This window comes from Haliaeetus leucocephalus, unplaced genomic scaffold (genome assembly GCF_000737465.1).
Source record: "Haliaeetus leucocephalus isolate CR32 unplaced genomic scaffold, Haliaeetus_leucocephalus-4.0 Scaffold484, whole genome shotgun sequence".
Lineage (NCBI taxonomy): Eukaryota > Metazoa > Chordata > Aves > Accipitriformes > Accipitridae > Haliaeetus > Haliaeetus leucocephalus.
In genome coordinates, this window is record NW_010972920.1 from 7399039 (window position 1) to 7408705 (window position 9667).

The 9667-nt window shown below is 41.2% G+C and overlaps 1 protein-coding gene across 1 annotated transcript; it reads left to right on the plus strand.

Annotated features, from left to right (window-relative positions):
- The first annotated feature begins 774 nt into the window (after window positions 1-774).
- On the plus strand, window positions 775-2910 carry BBS12 (Bardet-Biedl syndrome 12). Its single transcript, XM_010575613.1, has one exon. It carries the CDS (start codon window positions 775-777, stop codon window positions 2908-2910), a length of 2136 nt encoding a protein of 711 aa, XP_010573915.1.
- The last annotated feature ends 6757 nt before the right edge of the window (window positions 2911-9667 follow it).

Below are 9667 nucleotides of genomic sequence, written 5' to 3' on the forward strand. Positions count from 1 at the left end.
ATCTAAGCATAAAAGGTTTATGGCTAAGGGTTCTTAATTCCTGGTGTGTATACTTTTTCATTCAAAAAAGAAAAAAAAAAGGAAGCTTTAGTTTAATCCGTGTGGTCTGCCACAGGACTGTGGTGTGGAAGGGATTTCAAGGGAAAGAAGATTTATTTTTGGCATGTTAAAACTGAGTAGTAGATCAAAACTTGGCAGTCTTGGCAGTTTGCTTTGTGAGGTATGAAGAAGTGGCATTCCTTTTCGCGCACATTCAGTGAAGTATTGATGTGCTAAATGGAATAAATTGAATTGGAATAAAGTTTGATTATGTTTTTCTAGATATGAATGTTAAAAGTCAGTGACATAACTATCGGTACCAAGATGGATCTGTACGGAGCACTTCTGTTTTGCACATAATTGTCCATTCTGCTCTAATGAACTTTTCCCCTAAGTAAGGCAAATAACTGAAATTCCAGATAGCAGTTCAGGAGGGAAATGGTAGTTCTATACAATCTGCAAATTCTATACAATACACTGAAATTAAGAGCACTTTACTATCTGCCAGCAAGAAAAAATTCTGTGGTGTTTTAGCAATGCACCATTTCAGCAACTATGTGCATCGATGTCTCATAATAAGTGCACGGGATGAAGAACTGTTTATACAGAACGCCTCACAGGAGAGCTGTGTTCAGCGTTAGATTGTTAATTTAATTGTTGGTGATATATGCCCTGGAGTGCTGTGAGAATGGGGCAATAAGTCTGTGTTCTGTTCACAGATGCTGCCTGCTGCCCATGGCTTTCCGGGATGTGAATGCAAGAAGACATATTGGACTTCAGCAACTCTCATCCTTAGCGTTAGCTGGAAGAACATTATTGGGGCCAATGAAATCATGTAAATTCATTGTGGATGAAAGCACCAACCAAAGCACATTGATTGGTTCTGCTGTTAGACTGATTGAAAGTTTGGATTTAACTAGCGCTGCCGGACAGCTTCTTAATGAAACCATTCAGGCACAAAACAAAGAGTTTAAGACTGGGATGAGTACCCTGTTGTTTCTCATTGGTGCATGGAGCAATGCCGTACTGGAGTGTCTCCAGCAGAACGTTCCTGTTTCAGCAATAGTATCTGTGATGTCTGAGGGCTTGAACTCTTGCTGTGAGAGAGTCCAGTGTCTTCAAATACCAATACACGATGTAAATAAAGAGCTATGTTCTAGCAGTGTTAGGCCAAACACTTTTAAAAGTAAAACTTGCCAAATTGGACACGACAGTCTTCTAAATCCTCAGATTTTCCTGTATTTTCAGAAAGATATTTCTGCACCAGAAGAAGTAATTCCAATAAGTTCTTGTTCCTATCAAGAAGATGATTGTAATTCTAACAAGTGCCTGGTTTCACCTTTGGCTGGCTTTGGTTCAATAGCTTCTCTTGTCAAACCAGCGGGTGACAAAAGTACATCTGTGATTTCTGGAAGTGGTGTTACCACATCCCGCTGTAACAAGTTAACCCATAGCAGATACTTCAGCACTCTAGGAAAAAGCCATTTTTCAAGTCAGCAAGGTAATTTTCAGGGATACCTTTCAGGACAATCAGCAGATCCATGTGAATGTTATGGTTTAGGACACCTGGCAATGGCTCTGAGCCATGGAAATCAGGCTAGTGTGAAACTGTTACAAAGCATTGTTGCGTACCAGCAAGAGAGAGCAGAATGCAGTGGCTCTTCCCAGTTTAATATTGCAGAAATTGTGACGTGTTGTTTACTGGGCCTGCCTGAAAGCTATTCTTGTGTCTCCCCAGGCTTTGTCACGTTAGTATCATCAGAGCAAGCCACAGTTATCAAACACTTCAAAGACAAACCCCTTCGGATTCTGCTAATGGATGGTGACCTAACTGAACAATATCGTCACTTAGGTTTTAATAGACCGTGTAATGTAAGGACCATACTGGAGCATCCTAGCCTGTGGGAAGGCAGAGCAGGGGACTTGTGGCTAAGCAGTATGTTAGATATTCTGATAAACTTTGAAGTAAACTTGGTTTTGGTCAAAGGAAATGTGTGCAAAAACTTAATGGAAAGATGCATAGCAAACAGTATATTGGTAATTGGTTTTGTGACTCGGGATGTGTTGCGTGCCTTTGGGGAGGTCACCAGCGCCCAGCCAGTGACATACCTCACCCAACTGAATGCATCTTGTGTGGCAAGTGGAGCCCAGGTGGAGCTGTGGAAGGCCTGCGATGGGCGTGCAATGGATCTGGGTGAGCTTGTGCCGGTCAGGATAAAAGTACAAGGAATTCCCCTGCTCACGGCCGTGCTTACCACCGCTGTAGCTTCGAAGATGCAGCTCATTGAAGACCAGTTCTGGACTTTAGTGTATAGACTCCATCATGCTTTAAATGACAAGAATGTTTTTCTTGGTGGTGGTGCAGTGGAGCTCTTGTGCCTTAGTCACATTCAGATGCTTGCAGAACAGCCTTTACAGCCAGCAAATAAAAATGCTGTGAAAGAGTTTCACAATCCTTGGCTGGCAGCATCTGTGACAGAGTATAAATCAGTTGTGCTCCAAGCATTAGCAAGCGGCTGGAAGCAGTATCTTGCAGTGGTTATGTGTAACACTGCAAAAGCTGCATCGGAGTTGGAAGCGTGTACCACAGTTGATCATCACCTCAAAAAAGCAGCTGACTGTGGCTCTCCCTCAGCATATATATTGAAAGAGTTTAGAAGAGGTGATCTGCTCAGGGGTGGTTCTGGTCCCTTCACTGACCACGGAGAGGGTTTAAAGGTTTATGACAATGTTACAGCCAAGACGGAGGCATGGCGGAGAGCTCTAGACTTGGTGCTACTAGTGCTTCAGACAGATGCTGAAATTATCACAGGTCCTAAAAGGAATCAGCTATTGAACTCACATATGTCAAGTGAGTTTATGTTTTTATAGGACTTGCAGGCTTTATTTATAAGTCCATGAGTCAGTGGAAGAAGTCCAGGTGCAACCTACATTTCTTCATAGTTTATAAAGCAAACATTTAGATTTGGTTATGACTTTAGAGTGTAACAGCGGAAATCAGAATGTGAGACAGTCACAAGGTAAATATAATTTCCCATTTCTAGAAGTGGGGGTTAATTAACAAACAAAAATCACTTGTGGGCTTATCTCCAACCCCAGCCATGCATTTCTAACTAATGATATTGTCTGTATGGATAGATTAATCCAGTCAAACTGACTAATCTTATTTAGCAGAGCAGATGTGCAGTTCTTTTTTTCATTATAGTGAGGAGCACTGGGCAGGTGGGTACTTGTCAAGTCTAGCTGGGGAAAAGTTTGATTCCTTGGATATGCTTGCGTTCTGAACATGTGCTGCCTGTATTAGGTATTTGGACTTGTGTTCTGTAAATTATTCTTGTTTAATGTCTTTTAAGGTCTTCTAAAGAAGGGTAGGGATTTCTTACATACCATTGGCATACTTGTGTTAAATGAAAGAATATATATAACGTAATCAATTTTTAGTTAATATCTTGCTCTTAATTTCTGTAAGTTGCAAATGTAAGATTTAAAGTTGCAATAATGAGCGTTACATTTTACACTGTGAGAATGTATTAGTATATGCTACTTTTGCATATTTATGTGGGCTATATATCTCCTATTTTCAAATATATACTCTTTGGAATTTCTGTCGTTTTGACATAAATTCAGGCTGAATCCTCCTTTTTGGTATTACAGACTGGATGTATCTCTACACAAAGTTTTCTTTTACATTGCGAGTTGGATTTTTAGGTTATTTCCTTTGGGCTCTTTCAGTTACCCTTGCAGAGAGGAAAATGTTGTTTATGTTTTAGCCGTTGGCTAAAAACTGAAAATGAATCTATCATGATGATTGAGGCAAGGCATTTTTACTGTGTTTCAGCACTTAACATTTGAAAGCAGATCCATGGAGAACTGGCACTTTGTTGTAAGAAAGAGGTGTGTAACCATGGAGATATTTTTTCTGAACTTGGCATTCCGAATCACACTTAAAGTGAAATGTCTCACCAGTCCGGTGAAAACAGCACGGAAAAAGGATGGAAATGGTGATACCAAAGCGGATCCTTGCTTTTAGGAACTTTTTCATTAAAATGCTAATGGCCGGTGGTACTTGCATTAAGCACTTCTTGTGATTGCTGGTGCTGATGTCAGACGGTCCTTTTGTGGTGAAAGCCAAGAACTGGGGTGGGCTAAAGAGTGTTTTCTGAGATGTGATTTGGTGGAAAGGCAGACAGAAAGCGAGTGGTTATTTTACTGTTAGAACCTTCACTGCTACTTATTTACTGTCTTAAGTGGATGTTTTTTCTTCTGGACTTATTTTCCTTGCTGTATGTCCTCACTGCAGAAGACATCTTGGAGAAGAGCCATCAGCTGCCTCAAACCCCCATGACCACTAGCAGTCCCCCAGTCAACTCGTACTGAGCCTTAACACAGTTCTCTGTCTCAGCGCCCTGTTGGAGTTGCCCTTTCCTCCTGGGAAGACCCTTCCCTCTACCTGTGCATTTCATGGTGCCTAATTGCAGGGGGCTTGAGTTAATGAAAAGGAAAGACAGTTCCTAAAATGCTTCCCATGTGGTGCTAACACTTCAGCATTATATCCCATTATCATTGTCAGTAGATATTTCACAGTATCTGATACTTTTCTACCTCCCTCATGTCCTCCAAATTTTTTTTCTTCCTTTGATGTCTTCATCCCCATAATATATAATTCCATAACCTACAATGCATTCTGCTAAAAATAGCCCTTTTTGAGACTTGCTTACAGCTTATGGGTCTCCATAGCTGGGAGTTTCCTGGAGAGGTGGGGTAGGCTACTGAGGTTCTAAATTAACCTTAAGCATGAGATGAAATCGGGATCCTTATGAACAGCTTTTGAGTGTTGAACTGACCAGAAGCCCTAACTTCATTTTTATGAAGAAAAGACTCCATCTAAATACATTTTATCCTGGAGCTTTCTTCTATGCTAATATATATTGTATGAAATTGTATACTCGGATCTTTCATAAAGCTGTGGTTCACACTAGGTGAATAATTGATATATTCAGTATATAAGGAAAAGAAGGACAGAGATAATGAAATTCATCCTCAAATATGGTTTAGATACATATAGGTATACATGTGTATTAAAGTAGTGTTACACAGTATATTTTCAAAGGTTTCATTCTCCTTGCTGAATTGCATATTTTTATTTTTATAGTTGTATTTTATTCGCGCATAACTGGAAGGCTCTTACGGAGGTTAAGGGAGCATATTAATAGCAGTTGCCTTTTAGAAATATGAGAAAAACTTTTCTTTGTATAGAAAACTATGTTCATAGTATTTAGCCGTCTCTGACTTGAAACTGTAAATATTTTGGTTTTCTAACAAACTGCAGGATTCAGTGGATTTTGGCAAAATCTCATCAGTACTGTAGGGGTTTATAATTTTAATTTGAAACAGTAGTTCCTAACAGCATAGGGATCTAGTTATATTCAAGTTTTGATCATCCTGCAGTTATATTTTCATTATTAATCAGTTGGCAAGTGATGTTTAACTGCTTGGCCACACCCATGGTGTACTAAGACATGAGGGAGAAAGAGTTTGGTAGATCAAAAGAGGCAGAAGGAGCTAGTGGCTCTTCGGTGGAAAAGAAATGGAAACGCAGCATATAAATAAATATATAACAAACTCTGCTGCTCTGCAAGTGTTTGCAGCTCGTGTTTGGCTTTATACTGTTTTTCTTGAACCTCCTGTACTGAGCATTGCATAATCCCTGTTCCCAAGAAAAGATCCAGTTGCACTTTATTTGAATAATAGAGTTAAGTGGATTATGGAAAAAGTGCATACATGAATTGTATTGAGGTGGTCCAAACATCTATTTATAGGACTCTTAGACACTGAGAGCTGACGCACCAAATGTTCAGAAAATCCAAAATGATGTAATTTTTCCAATCAGGCTTTTAAAAAGCACATAATGATAGATTTAAATATTGTGATGCAGAGGTTTTCTAAAAAGCTGTCAGACATTATATTTTGATTATTTAACACTTGGTTTTCTACAGGCCAATGAAATGGAAAATCTTATAAACTAGCTAGATACTGTATCCTGGATTACTTAAAATTATTTCTTTGATATGCATAGAAGATTAACATGCATGCTGTCCTCAAGGCATGCTCCTTCTGCAGTGTGAAATACAATATACACATGTGGCTTCCTCAGCTTCAAATCTCTCAAACCTCTTTGCAATATAGAATGGAGGTCCTGTGCGTGTCTGCCATGGCTCTCAGCGCAGGGAATGATTTCAACAACTGCCATGGGCGATTTCAACTTCTCCCGGGGAGAGGCTCCTCCTAGGGTACACAAAGGCTGTTTGTGTAGAGTATGATGTGATGGAAGAGCTAAGCTTGTACATGCCTGGGAAATTGGGAAATGGCAGAGATTTTAGGGAAGTGATTGTCCCAAGGAGTAGGCAGTGCCTCACTCCCTGCTGAAACTCTGTGCTAGTCGGGTGCCTCGTTTCTCCCTTGCATCCAAGTATCGTCATTCCCGGCTCACTCCTCCTTCTCTTTAGGGCTGATGCCATCTTATTTAATGTTTATAAGGCCAACTTCTTAGGCCTTTCTGCTCCTTCATGATTTCCTGAAATGTGGTAGAGGTCTTAATCATAGCAGCAAGACCCTTGTCCCAAGCTGGGCTAGCCTGGAGGACACAGCCTGCTTGCAAATACTGGACCCATAAGGACTGACAGCCTGGTGATCAATGTTGTCAAGAGGCATCTGATAGTTTGCCAGCTACCAAATATGCTGAAAAAAATGAGCTAGGAAATGTAGGAGGCAATGGTCCTGAGGCAGGCCAAGAAATGACTGTGGGAGGGTGGAGGCTGGCGAGGTTAAGGTAGTTATGGAGCAGGAAGGGCTGAAGGAGAAAAACCTGAGCTTACAAGAGAGTTGGGAGAGTTGAGACAGTTTAATTGCATTGACTGACTTGATATCCCAGGCTGGGGCTGCTGAAGAGGCTGGGAGGACATTTCCCTTTTTTAGGGGAGGGAGGTAGAGACAGGGGATCTAGTCTAGGAGAAGAGTTATAGAGTGACAAGAGATTTTCAGCTCTGCTCACAAGGATGAGGTGACTGGTAGACCTGAGTTGCCCATCAGTTGCAGGAGGACTGATGTAGAAGGTGCATCTCCCTGAGGGGTGAGTTGTCCTGTCAGGGGAGACAGGAGACGCCTGCCAGTAAATTGAAGATTCTCACTTTGGTTCTTGTGCTGCTTTGAATAGAGAAAACCAAGCATAGGCTTGGATGGGGAACAGCTAAGGTGCTACCACTAGCATCATGTTTATGCTGAGGTATTTTGAGATGTGTCAGCTGTAGCTTCTGAGGCTGTAGTAGAGGTTAGCAACAAGAAGGCTAACAATGTAGATTCCACATGCTAGGTGAATGAAATAAACCCCTGACCTTTACAGAAGTGTGCCCATGCCAAATCTGAGTTAATTCATGGTTCAAGTGTTTGTCACCCTCACTCTGTCACTTCCTATATATACCTTTATCTTCTAATAAAAATAGAGCTTTACTGAAACCAAATTTTACTAGTGTATATCAGATGGCATAACCACAAGTATTATAGAGGTAGGAATGTGCTATAGAGCACTAGCTAGTGAGAAACTGGTGAGGTGTGTTTTAGTTGTACTGCTGAAGTTGCTTTCCTAGCTGTATTTCTCTAGAGTTCACGGTGCAAGTAGCACATCAGGGGTTACTGGAAGGAGGTTTGTTGTGTTTTTGCAAAGCCCAGTTTTCTGGAGTTAGGGTAAATGCTCTATGTCCCCAGCCGCTGGGAAGCCTGTCAGCTTTCCTTGCATTTCTTTTCAGTATTTGAGAGAAAACTTCATCGTCCCAGCACAAAGATGTTAGCTTAAATCCCAAAGGCAGAAAGAAGTCTTGATTATAGGGTTTTCCTCAAGGGTTATGTCTACTGTAAAGTGACCCATTAGCATCATCAGAAGATTTATTAGTTTCTTCGCCTTGCTACAGCACAGTGGCTAAAGAAAAGAAAGAGCAAAGGAAGGAGAACTGGGACGGTCTCTGTCACAGATGAGTTCTGCTATAGCTCCTTCTCTTCCCTTTGGACCTTCTCTGTAAATTCTCATGTGGAAAAACTGAAGTAAGAATAAATTGTGTGTGTGCATATATTTAGAGAGAGGGATGTGTGCGACTGGTGCTCGCAGCAGGCCAAACATGCTACTAGGGCATGCAGCAGGTGTCAGCTTGCTGCCCCAGCCATCCCACCCGTGAGCTCTGTTACCCTGACTGCCCGCTGCCTTGGCCGGCTGTGAGCTGGCTGCCCTGCCCTTCACCTGCCCACATGGGGCAGGCAGGGACTGGGGAGCTTGGTGTCTTCCAGTAAAAGCAAAACTAAACCTCCCTGAGCCAGGCAGTCTGGGATCACGAATAAAAGGGGTTGTTTTTAATCGAGCCAAGATGGTTTGGAATGGCTTGGTGGGAGGATACAGAAACAGACTATTTGCGATGTTCTTCTGGGCTGCCCTATCTCCATTTCAGTTTATCCTGGGAAAGATTCAGATATGGGAACTTTTTTTTGGAGGATTCAATGTTTTTAAAAAATCTGCCTGCTGTCCTGTGCTCTTCATTCAGGGAAATAACATGGTTTGCTCTTTAGCTTAGAAACTTCCCTTTTCACATGTTGAGGTCTGGAGTTAGTGAGACTAGAAATTACCCTTTGCTATTTTACTTTAGGAAACTGATACAAACTCACACAATATATTTTTGAACAATGTAAAATGACACTAGCAGCTATAAATTTTATATATCTTCTATACTCTCCAAGCACTCCTAGGCCCCCATAAAATGTTTCTGGGTGGAGTTAGTAGTAGTATTATCTAATTGAATAAGAAGCTTACTCTGGTGTCTGTGTATGGAAGCTGCCTAACCTCTTTATTTCCTTTTGAACTTCTTGATTTATTCCTGCCAGTGTTTGTTTTAGAACAAATGTTCTCAGCATGCATCTTGCCTAGCGATGTTAAGAAGTTTCCTTGTCTAAGGCTTTCTGCAGTGGATCAAAGTAACTGGGGATCTTGCAGCAGGCCAGCATCAAGAACTGATCTCCTTCTATGAAAAGCAGGTCGGCTTCCCATAACCAACTCAGGCAGGACATCTAGAGGAGTTGCACTAACTCTAGCAGGTAACAAATGAAGGAAATATCTCATCATTGATTTTTTTTTTTAAATCTTTTTTGTGTTTAAACTCCATAACACCCTGCTATATGACAGTGCCATACCCAGCGTGACAGCTGGTGCTTCAAGGATGCGCTTGCTGTTGCTGGAACCCACAATGTTGCCAGGACTGCTGTGCACAACAGGCACTTTTGGGAGAACCTTTAACAACAAAGACTTATTACCAGCCTTACAATTTGTATAAGGCAAACTGACAGGGAGTGTTAAATTGTTCAGTTGTTGGTTAACTTCCAGAATGTGACCATCCATGCTGCTGTTTCTACAGATATTTCCTCAAAGTCACTTGTAGAAGTGTAACTTGCTGATAGCACTTTGAAGCAGAGGGATTATATTCCAGTTTTATCCCTCTCTCCCCGTAGATCAGTAATTTTTTAAGATCAATTCCACATCGATACAGTTAGAGCATAGTTTGTATGAGACGAATTTGGAAAAATCAAAAAATCA

What these genes read in the sequence shown, in the direction of transcription:
- BBS12 (XM_010575613.1), top strand. Translation starts at nt 775, where the DNA reads ATGGCTTTCCGGGATGTGAATGCAAGAAGACATATTGGACTTCAGCAA.